Source organism: Triturus cristatus, chromosome 7 (assembly GCF_964204655.1).
Source record: "Triturus cristatus chromosome 7, aTriCri1.1, whole genome shotgun sequence".
Lineage (NCBI taxonomy): Eukaryota > Metazoa > Chordata > Amphibia > Caudata > Salamandridae > Triturus > Triturus cristatus.
This window is the reverse complement of record NC_140590.1, coordinates 567,930,429-567,942,640: the sequence shown is the minus strand read 5'-3', so window position 1 is coordinate 567,942,640 and position 12,212 is coordinate 567,930,429. Positions and strand designations below refer to the sequence as shown.

Below are 12,212 nucleotides of genomic sequence, written 5' to 3'. Positions count from 1 at the left end.
GCCATTCTAAAGAATCAAAGGCCTTCTCCGTATCTATTAGGATGGCAACCGCCGGGACCTCAGGATTAATTCTGTGAAGGACCGAAAAGAGTCCTAAGTCATAAGATTTAACGAAGTGGAACGATGGGGAACAAACCCAGATTGGGCCGGAGAGATAATGAATTCAATCAGCTGGGAAAGGTGGTTAGCCACTATTTTGGCTAATATTTTATAGTCTTGGTTCAGGAGGGACAAGGGCCTATACGAACCACATGCCGTCAGATCTTTTCCTGGTTTGGGGAGAAGGATCACGACTGCTTCTCAAAGCGTAGGGGGCAGCATCTTCTTCTCGAGGGCCTCCGCATATACCTCAATCAGCTGTGGGGCTAGTAAATCTTTATAAGTTTTATAAAAGTCCCCGGTGAAGCCGGAAGCCGAGGAACTACGGAGGGTAGCAATGGCGCCAAAAAACTCAAATTCGGTTATCGGTTCAGTGAGGAAATCTTGCATGTCTCTTTTCAAATACACCAAGGCTATTTCCGACAACTATGCCTCCTGTGCCGAATGGTCACTCCCTGCTCTAGAGGAGTACAAGGCAGTAAAGTATTCTAAGAACTCCTCACGAATTGCTGAAGTGGTGGTGAGTGTCTGATCGGACGCTGAGTGTATCTCAGTGATGCAAGCTTTGCTGTACGGAGGCCTCAACATCTGCGCCAATACCCTGCCTGAACATTCGCCCTCACCGTATCGTCTAGCCGTTTGGTATTTACCTAAGTATAGGATCTCCCGGTCCGCGGCATCGTGGAATTCGATTAGCAGAGCTAACCGACGGCCTGTCATGTCATAGAGTGGCGTCGCCTAAGGCGGCGAGTTCACGTTCAATACGGGAAATGGTAGTGCGGGGACTTTTCAATACAACCGAGTGTTTGGCTATGCACACTCCCCTTATGTATGCCTTAAAGCCCTCCCACACGACCGCATGGGAGTCTACTGACCCATTGTTTATAGTGAAGTAATCTTCAAGTGCTTCATGCACTTCTTGCTTAAAAAGATCATCAAGGAGCGCTCTGCTTGGGAAGCGCCACTGGCGTTCAAACCCCTCTGGACGAGGAATCTTCAGACGAAGTTTAACCAGTGAGTGATCTGAGTAAGTTCTAGGGAGCGTCTCCAGAGCCTGAAACCAATTGGAAATCGCTGGGGACACTAGTCAATAGTCAGTTCTCGTCCAGGTGTTATGTTGTCCAGCGTAATGCGTGTAATCAGTGCAGGTGGGATTGCGCTGGCGCCAGATGTCTATTAGGGAAAGCTAATCATAGAGGGCCGTGAGTGCGCGTCGGGAGTGCGGTTTAGTATCAGGGGTGGAGACCATGCTGTTTAGTTTAGGGTGCAGGAGTAGATTGAAATCCCCCCTAACAGGAGCAGGCAAGGGTCAAGTCTTAGTAGCTGGGCTTGTAGCGCGTGATAATATTCAGGCGAGTCGTGTTAGGAGCATAAACACATACCAATGCCACCTTATGTCCCATGAGTAGTCCCGTGACCAAAACGGATCTGCCCTCCTTGTCCCTGATGACAGAGCCTAAACTATAGGCGACTTGTTTGTGAATAAGGATGGCCATTCCCCTGGCATAGTTACTAAAGTTGGCGAAATATCGGTGTGTGTCCCAACTTGAAGCAAATCGGAGTGGGTCCGTCTGGGATAAATGTGTTTCCTGTATATAACCCACATCCACGTTATGTCTAATGAGGTAATGTAGAACATGCCTCCTTTTATGCTTGTCGTTGAGGCCCCTGATGTTCCAGGACATGAGGGACAAACCCAAAGGACCATCTACATTACCTAGGAATGTATCTCGAACATGTCATGTAAAAGCAACAATGAATAAAATCAGATTGTGACAAAAAGCATGCCTGCATCCGAATAATAACATCTAAGCCAAAATCCTGTAATCTACTGTGTAACAATTCTGCAATACGCAATACCCCCCACTGCCCCACACCCAGCCTCTTCCAAATGGGAAGGAGACATATCCCCAAACTGAAAACGGAACCAAATATACCAATAGACTTAACGTTACAATTGCAAAAACCCCAACAAGGTATATGCAAGTACCAAGAAAGAAACCAAGGGTGTACACCAGTCAGGCAGACATTAAAACCATACTGATTAACTGAACATATATATCCCAATGTAATAATGCCAGTAGACAGTCTCTAGTAAGGTGATCCGATCAGCCTGTGCCTGCACTGGAAAACAGTTCCATGCTAGCGTTGGAGCTGCTACCCATGGGCAATGATCTATCCCCGTCTGCACCTGGGCGAGTGTTATTCTGCTTGAAGGTGTGGCAAAACTCCTGTGCTTCCATCGGGGAGTCGAAGATGCGCGCATGGCCGTTGACCTCAATTTTCAGTCTCGCATGCCATGTCGCATGCCCAGGTTTCTGAGGGTGGCCTTGACTCCGTTGAACTTGCGGTGGGCTTCCTGCACCATAAGAGTGAAGTCTGGGCATAGCGCAATTTTAGAGCCCTGCCAGTCAGTGTCTCCTTTGCCATAAGGAAGTCCTGGATTCGGCCGGGGACCCGGCGAGCGGTGGGCACGCTCTATCACAAAGCCCGGGGTGAAGGACTCCCTTCCAAACATGTCAGCCAGCAGATTCTCGACAAAGAGGTCCATCCGGCCTGTTGACGTAGTCTCCGGGACCCCTAGGATGCGAATGTTATTGTGCCGACTGCTCGCTTCAAGGTCATCATTCTAGATGGCTACTTCTTTAAGGATACGATCCATGTGTTCCAGCCGTTTGAGGGATTGCGCCGTTCCGTCTTCGATGTCGGAAATTCTTGCTTCTGCCACGTCTAAGTGCCTATCGTGCGATTGGATTTTGGCCCCCATATCTTCCAGGCGCTTGTCCAGCACATCGAATAGCCCGTTCAGTGCACGAAGGCCTGCTTTCATTTCCAGAAACAGTGTAGATGTCTGCGCAGTGAGAGCGTCTGCACCATGCCCGCCCATGTTACTCTCTGCCATGGTGGATTTGTCGTCGCGGCCTTGTTCTGTAATTTTTTCAAACGGCAGGGTCTTTTGTTTAGGGTCTTTACGGCCCATGCCTCTGCTGGGTCGGGTGGAGGAGGCTATGATGTTGCCAGGCTGCACCACGTGCACTGTTCAGGCCTGTAATAGGAGCTGCTGGTGGTGGACGATGAACTAGACTGTTAGGCTAGTGAAGGGACCTCCGCCGCCCGCTGGCCAGGGCCCCCCGATGTACAGGTGGGGGGGAGGGCGCCTGCCAGCAGGATAGGCCTGGCATGATTGGTGCAGCGCTGGTAAGTGCCTTATCGTGGTACAGTGGGGAAGCTGGCTCTCAGTCTTCACAGGCCTAGGCACCTGTCGACCAACGAGAAATGCGGGTAGGTCTTAGCGGAGCCAGTCTAGAAAACGGGCCGCCCCAATGACTCAGAGCATGGTGCAGCTGCGACAGGCAGAACAACTGAATCCAGGGCCCAACCTGGCAAGGCAATATATAGTGGAGTTGCCGGGAACAGGCCAAGTGCTGGGTGCGTGCTGCAAAAGTGCCGTCTCCCCTTGTGAGCCTCAGCGTCTGAACTGCAAGTAAGCAGCGAGGCGGGCAACAGCTGAGCACAGACGCCACCAGGGTTCTTGATGGCGGCACCGGGTGAATAGCAATGGCTGCTGGTCGCGCCCGTAACTGCAAGTCAGGCCGCCGTCCACGTCCGCGCTAGAGCCGCTAGGAGGCGGAGGTGGCAGCTCAACCCCCCTCACCGCTCCGCCTGCACTCCTCGGAGACGCACTCTCCGCAGTCTAGGCTCCCTGCGGGGCCAATCGAAGCTAGGTGCAGAGGCCGCAGGCCCGCATCGCCGCTCGAGATGCAGGCTCCAAGTCAGGCCGCCGTCCACGTCCGCGCTAGAGCCGCTAGGCAGCGGAGGCGGCAGCTCAACCCCCCTCACCGCTCCACCTGCACTCCTCGGAGACGCACTGTCCGCAGTCTAGGCTCCCTGCGGGGCCGATCAAAGCTAGGTGCAGAGGCCCGCATCGCCGCTCAAGATGGGGATGGCGGCAGAGAAACTGGCCGGGGGGGCGAGATCACAAACCGCCTCCCGCACCCAGCGGACTCACCTCACAGGCAACAGGCCTGCGGAGCAGGCAATTCAGCACCAGAGTGTGTCTCAGCTTTTGGCAGGTCGAGTGAGGCAATTTTTTCTGCCTACTCGAGCTTCTCCCACATCTCTCCTGGCAATCGGATCCTCTCTGCTCTTCAGCAAAAATCGAAGTCTAGGCATATCAATGTGTGCCCCACATAATGGAGCGACCTCTGATGTCGAATGCAGCGACTGTGGTGCGGTTGGTAGCGGGATATCGCTGGCGGTCTGCAACTAACTGGCAGAGCTTCAACGCCGCGCGGCCATGGTGGTCGGTGGCTTGGCCACGCCCCAAAACCTATTAAAGGTTGGCAGAGTAGGAACAGATGGTAAGTGCCCCTGGGGTCTATAGAAAAAGCCCCGCGGGAGAGCCTCAATAGCTGTTGGCTCAAGGCGAATAATCTTAACTTAGACAGGATATCATTTGCCACTCCTCTATCTTTAAAATTATTAACAAAACAGTCAATACCATCTGGTTTTGGAGTATTGCCACCCAGAGAACTCTGCTCACAAGGTTTATCTGTTTGTGACCTCGCTTGTAACCACCCAGTCGAGCAGCAGTCATTCTTGCAGAGCACTACAGCAGCCGTTCTGAGTCTTCCACAGGTCCAAAGGTGTACTGAAGAGTTAGGTCTGAAGGTCCAATATTTATACCTGTTGCCCACTTTGAAGTAGAAGAAGGTTCTAGAGGTTTCTACTCCAGAGGTGTCTGAAATGTCTTGCCTCCCTGCCCTTGCCCCAGGTTGTCGGGGGTCACAATAGACTATTGTCAAACCCTTTTTGAGTCTGTTCAGGCAGAGCCTTTGTGATGTGCAGGTGTGGTAGTTGATAGCTCATCCTCCTCGTCAAGTCAGAGATGGCCCATCCTGCCAATACCTATACATCTTTGTCTCACTGACTGGGAGCAATACATAAAAACCAACTGCCAGCTATACCTAGTAATTTGACCCAGGATACAGGCAACATAAGACACAAAATGGGTGAGACAAGAAAATGCCAGTTTTAAAAAAAATTCATTTTCTGAACTGTGACTTAATATCCACCTTTACCATTAAAAAGGGGTTTCAATTTCAATTCTTTAGACATCAAATTCGATATTCCTACCAGCTCCCAAAGTTAACCCCTTGTTATCCTATGGGAGAGGTATGCCTTGCAGTAGTGAAAAACGAACTTAAGAGCTTTTCACTACCAGGACAAGTAAAAGTTAAAAGTCGAAGTCCTACTTTTTAAATACCCTGCACCTTACCCTGTTGGCTGTATGGGCTTACCTTATTGGTGACTTATATGTATTGAAGAAGGTTCAGACCTAGCAAAACATTTATTTTGCCAGGTTGAAATGACAGCTTAAAACTGCACACACAGGCTCCAATGGCAGGCATGAGACATGTTTATAGGGCTACTTGAATGGGTGTCACAATCTATACAGCAGGCCCACTTGTAGCATTTATTTTACAGGCCCTGGGTACATGTAGTACAACTTTGCAAGGGAGTTACAAATAAACTAAATGTGTCAATTGGGTGTAAGTCAGTTGTGCCATGTTTAAAGGAGAGAGCACAAGCACTTTAGCACGGGTTAGCAGTGGCGAAGTGAGCAGAGTCATAAGGCCAGCAAAAGCTAAGTCAGCGGAAACAGGAGGCTGTACGGGAAAGAATTGGGGGGAAACCATGCCAAGCATGTCAGGTCCAAACCACTTGTTTACTAATAAGTCTGCACCAATACATAGGAGTAAATATTATGGATGAAGATATAGATATATTTTTTAAATCTGGCACATATTGTTTTTCACATTAGTAAATCTATGCATAGGAAACACAAAGAAATTGTTCCATTGTTAGGATGCCCTAGAAAAATGCATGCACACCTAGAAACTATTGTATTATTGATATTCACAAACCTTTTAATGGCCAATTCCCAGGGACAAAAAAGTGGCAGCATTTAAAAAATATACGGTGCACTATAGTGCCCCATTTACACACATATAAACTTACATTATGTACACATTTACATTAAAAAAAATAAAAATGCTTGTGCATGGTGATAAATGAAATTCACAAATGAATCACAGGATTAATTCTTGGAGCTTGCGACTGTCACAGCTTCTGAGGCACGCCCTGGGAGTCTCTTTTAAATTCCAAAAACATTTATATACTGAATGCAGAAGGACTTTCTGTCTTTTTTGTTATTCTAGCACCACAAACATCAAAACAGGTACAGTTTCAGTCAACTAGCACAAATATCCAAGACAGCAACATGTAGTTCAGAACACACTTTTTCCAACAATAATTGTTTTGGAAAAGTAGGAGTGTGACTTGCGATATTGAGGAACTTGTTTTAGTACTCTATTTCACGTCAAATTCTCATGCGGAGAGTAATACACTGCTAGCGACTTTTTGAAACACATGCAAATCTATAACAGATTCATGCTACAGAATCAAAAAGAGAAGTTAGGGACCTTGAATACCAGTTGCTCAGCATGTTGTCTATATTCAATTTACATGTGCCTCACACAATGTCGCAACAAGTTGAAATCACTCTTGAGTCAGAAGGAAGGTCCAGGATGACTGTAGAAGTCATGGGTAGTTTAGTACCGATACACTCATGAACTGACTTTATTAGTTGTTTTGAAACTTGTAGACCTATTCTAGACCTAACCACTTGATTGCTGTTTATTCAACAAAAACAGCTATTTATCAGACACTGACATATAGTTTACATAGTATTCTAACTAAGTAGCTTTTCCTAGACAATGGATTCAAACAAAGTGTAACTTCATATTTCTTCTTATTTTTCCTTTTTCTATAATTTACTTTTATTCATTTTTTTGCACTAATAGCAAATAATGATAATAATGGCTGAGTATCCATACCTCCATCTCCAGCTTATCTGTGCACTGTTCTTCGGACTACTCCCTCTCTTACTTCACCACATCCTCTCACTTTTTTCAGCCTTGAAAGCCGATGCAGTAGCTGGTCAGATGCCGCGATAGAACAGGGCCGGAGCAGTTGGAGTTTTCTGCGCAAGTCCTTCTCTTATACCTCTATGTTGACCAGCATGGGCAGCTTCCTTATGCCAGACATGGAAGCACCCTCTGTCGCATCCACTTCCTTCTCCACAAGGATTGGTGAGTGCCCTCCTCATCAAACCACATCCTTCTCCATCCATAACTGTATGTGCCTTCCATCCTAAGCTATGTTCCGCCTCAACTACATCCCTCTCAATCCACATCTGTGTGTGCCCTCAATCCCAAGCGGCACTCATCAGTCCATCTCCTTCGCCCTCTGTATATGTGTGGGTGCCCTAAATCCCGAGCTATCTTCATCTCCAGATTTAATGAGTGCTCTCCTCCTCAAAGCCACATCCTTCTCCATCCATATTTGCAGTGCAATTTGAGCCAGTGTTTGCCGATTGGGCCCACCAACACTCATTTTTGTGGACAGGCACTTATTTTAACTCAGCCGATTTTGATCCAGAGCAAGAGAAGGAAAAAAACAGAAGGGGGAATGTAGTAGAAAGAGAAAGACAGGAAACTTTCGGCAAAGGCAGAAAGCAGGGATGAAACAAAACCTGCAAAAGTGAGCTAAAGAGGCAGGAAGTGCCTGGTGGTAGATTAGTGAAGCATGAGATGGAATCAAGACTGTGCAGACTTGGTATTTCACACCCTGACCTTCGATAGTGTCAGCCGAAGCCTTCTGAACAAAATTTTGGGCCCTGACACTTGTTCTTTTACAAATTAAGCATTGCATATCGGAGAATATCTTAGATCAAGAGCTAGGTTTTTCTCCATCTGCATCACCAAACCTCCACTTCAGCCACATCCTTTTCCATCCATATTTGTGTGTATCTTCTATCCCGAGCTATGTCCTTCTCCACTTGCGTTATTCACTGTCCTTTAACCCAACAACAACTTTGTCCATCTGCATCATTAAGTATTCTCCATCCTGTTCCACTACATTGGTAATTATTTCCAAAGCACATCATTCTTCACCCTTGAGGGTAAGTTCCACTCTCCACAGCCATTACCTTTTCCTCCTATATGGTGGAGTGGCCTCTCTACCAGCTCCCCCATTAATTATTAAGTAATTTGTCTGTTGTCCATATCTGTAACCTTCATTACCGATCCTCATGATTTCCAATGTGCATCAGTTAGTCTCCTCCACCTTAGTTTCCAACACTCATATCAGTGGCATCCACTCCCATCCTTCTCCCTATCCATCTTCATCAAGGAGTCACTCTGCCTCTCTCTTCATCCTTGCAGAACAATATCAGTACGCACCCATGCAGTAGCAGCAACCTGTTGGCCTCAAACGGGCCTTCAGATCACTGAAGAGTAAGAAGAAAGCCTGGCAGTATCATTTAGGTGCATTGACAAGAAACAAGCAGTAAATAAGAAGTCAAAAATGTATGCTATAGAGTTATTTCATGCACTTCTACTGTTCTGGGAGGGACATGACAGACCAGGATCGAGTTTTACATTGAAGTTAGTTATGTGGGTCTTGCAGATCTCAAGGAAGGTACCCTCTCCAATAATATTCCGAACTCTATCGCTTCTACTCAACTATTTTGAGGAGTTTTTTGTTTTGTATAAGAACAGACAAAGACTTTTAGCAGAAGCTGCTGAAATGCAACATTTCAAAACCAATGGTTTGCCCCTATGAATCCATCCATCATCTCCTTGTGTTTGCCACTGGATTCAAACTAGCCTGGCTGATGAGGGGTATTACCCCAATACGGCTCCCAGAATGCTTGTTTCCGGTCCAGGGAAGACATGGCTTGGCAGCTCGGGCTGGACTGTTCCCATGAGGCACAGTGTCAAGACTGATTTCCATATAACTGTGTCTGAACTGGAGTGGCAAAGTGAGCTAAAGAATGATGATGAATTCAACCAAGATCTGTGACTGGGGGTGAATGTCTGAAAAGTTTCAGCTCTCCGTCCATCACCTCCTTGTGTTTGCTTTGCCCCTATGAATGACACCTGGGGAATCCCTTAGTCTCTGATCTTCAACCAACCTGCTCATGATCTTTAAAACGCAGTCTCTCAGTCCAGCAGAACATTGCAGCACACATGTCCACCTCCCCTTTCGAGGTACTGGGTTATTGGAGCAGATTGACGGCGATCATCAGTGACCAGTGACAAAAATAAACCTACTTACAGTTGTCTCTGGAGTTACCTGAACATGAAGCGTGTAGCTGTAACCTACAAATGTGTAGCTCCAGTCTTCGAACCTATCATGTGCTGGGCTTGTGCTAAAATCCTGGATTCAAGGAATTAGAAAGTTTATCTATGCGCAACTCATAGTTAGAATTTAATGATCAAGTGTTTAGTGTGTTTGTGTGTTGATGACACCTCATTGATTTATTATATCCTTTGCTATTCAGATGTCTTTCTTTAGTGCCTCTGCTCCCTCTATCCTCTTTGGCTCATAACCTCCTCTCCAATACCCTGTGTCATCTGCTCTTAAGGTCTTCAATCACACCTGTGTATCTCTGAAGCTCTTGTTCTCGCTTTCAGGTGTCCCACGTGGGCGTCCCACCAGGCTCTTCCCACCATGGATGCTGTCGGTAACATATACTATGCTCTTTGTGTGTGTCGCACTGTGTCTGAGTATCCTGGTGCTCTATGGCTCCGTACTTAATGAGCGCGCTGTGCTGATGTGGTTCATTTCCTCCGCCATTGCAGTCCTCACATCTTTCTTCCTGCTCGAACCATTGAAGGTAAGTGAATGTGTTCTGTGCCCATCCCTTATTACATCAGTACTACCTCAACTGCTGCAGACCTGTGAGGATTAGAAAACCAACCATCTCATTAACAAGTCAAGAGCTCTTCCAGGAAGTTAACACAAGGCAGTCAGCTGTGGAAAAATCACCCATATATGCCTCAAACGATTAAGAAAGACGCAGTGAATGTATTCCAAGTACTTGGAGCGTAGACAGTGAATGGGTGTTACAACAACATTAAGCACAAGATGAATTAAATAATATGAACAATGTTATCGGTACAACATGATTGACTTTTACAGCTGGATCCTGCTGACAATGGTGTTAGGACAGTTTTAGAGGTGAAATTAGAAAGCAAAGAAATGCATTTAAATGCCCATATTTTGAGAAAACAAAATGTGACTTGTGCTTACGGCTAGGTGGCCCTTCTTGTGATGTAATCTGGGATACATAGTCCAAAGTCTTTAAAAATCAAAAGAGTAAAATTGCAGATTTATTGGAAGGTGAAGCTTTGATTCTTGGTTGCTTCACTCTGCAGGTGAGTAATGGACACTTACATTTTTTGGGTAACTGAGGTAAGTGCACACCACCAAAATTATTTACAAATCTCAAACTTAATATAAGAGCATCAAGTACAAAAACGGGTGTTAAAACAACAGTGCTCCTTGTCTCAGTTGTGTACAAGTGCCTTCAAACCATGTATAGCGACTGATGACTTTCACATGTCTTTCAAACAGATAAATAACCTCATCGATAAAGTCAATTCATTAATAATCAACTTCTAAATCCATAATCTTTTCAAAAGTCTCTTTGTATTCCGTCATGTTTCCTATAATGGGCAATCAGCCCAAATACTATCTCTAAGATAATAAAGCATATTTAATGCCCAGGCACCTCTTTCATATGTGATAGTATATTTTTCACTGAGTGCACACAGGTCAGTGATTCTGATGTTCATTAATGTAAGCAGCCATTTTACCACTGAGTGCAAAAATAGTGTTCATTATTTACTGTGTATATTGTTCCTTCTAAGTTCTGCACTGCAGGTATTTAATTTGTGGGGTGTATTTTCTGTCCTGTTGTTGTCCCTTCCATCTGCTGCAGCATCTCCATCAGTTCCTTCCTGGTAGAGGACAGGGATTTGGTTGGCCTGGTCATGAGGCAGCCTCTATTTGTGCATAGTCATTCTTGGGGAGAATAATTGATACCAGTCTCTGTTGTTTTGGTACTTGTTTGTACCCAGAGGTATCTTTAGTTTCCACATAAATCTCTCCTTACGTATGTTGTGTACAGTAATTAGTATCACCCTGTCTGCAGGATTTTGCAGCAAATGCCAAATATAATTTATGTCACAGTTTGTGTGAGTCATTCTGCCTTCATGGTACAAGACACTTTCCAGATCACACTATTCTCCCTGCCTCTGGCTTGATATCACCCTTACATCGTTTCCTTTCTGTTGTCTTCTACCATGGTCTGGCTATTCACACAAGCACCTTGACAATTTCTTACTTCATCATTTGTTTCATATCCCCACCTCAATGGTTTTATGCCACCACCTAATCCTAAACTGATTTAGCAGAATACTTTAGTGCCTCTAGCACTACCTGTCAACATCTTTCATGCAGGTATCACCACAACTTTCCGCTCTTCCTGCACTTTGAAACCTCTTTTCTATGCCTTTGGCCTTCTGACCTCCTGGCCATACTTACTGTGTGTCTTGCTTCCATCTACGCTCAACACTACCTGTTCCAGATAAAATCTTCTCTAGTGCTGCACCAACAAAGAGAGATGGATATTGACAACCTTCCCTCTTCAGGAGGTGCTAATGCTGCTGTTTATGTTTCATGAGATCACACAGGCTAATTCCACGGATTTTCAAATGGAGAAAAGTCTTTGCCTTTTTGCCCTTCAACCACTCGGACTGTCGTGAATTTCCGTAATCCAGTTTTCCCTACCTATCCTTTTCAATATTACTTTCTATAGAACAGCCCACGAAAATATCCAATTCTAAATTCTCAAAAGAACTCAAGGCTAAATTGTCAAGGAATTTGCACATGGAGAAAAAACCTGCGTTTTTCAATTTTCTCGGAACCTGGAGTTCACTCACCACAAATGTCCTTGGCTTACTTCTAGCTTCCAAAGTCCTGACCCAAAATGTTTTCCTAATAGGATTTTCCAAATGCTATTGGGGTTAACCATATTGAACTTGAAGTAGCCGTGCACACCTTGTTCCAAAAAATACTCCCATGTTTCCAAACGTATTGACAATGACTCCTGAATGCGTGCGTCCTGGGTTGCGTGAACTGCCCTGGTTTCACGCGCTGTATAACATAAACGAGAATGGGGCGAAGTTTCACTCCTGAGC

General features: G+C 45.7%; 1 protein-coding gene across 2 annotated transcripts in view; it reads left to right on the top strand.

Annotated features, from left to right (window-relative positions):
- The window catches only part of LOC146810138 (polycystin-1-like), a 545,091-nt gene that overhangs the window by 445,431 nt on the left and 87,448 nt on the right, over positions 1-12,212 (top strand). Inside the window, exons 36-37 of one of the 2 annotated variants that reach the window (XM_085617085.1) lie at positions 7,078-7,253; positions 9,642-9,844. In XM_085617085.1, coding sequence (XP_085473211.1) covers positions 7,078-7,253; positions 9,642-9,844 — 379 coding nt within the window. The remainder of the gene's footprint in view (positions 1-7,077; positions 7,254-9,641; positions 9,845-12,212) is intronic. The other variant, XR_014966550.1, reaches the window with a different exon arrangement.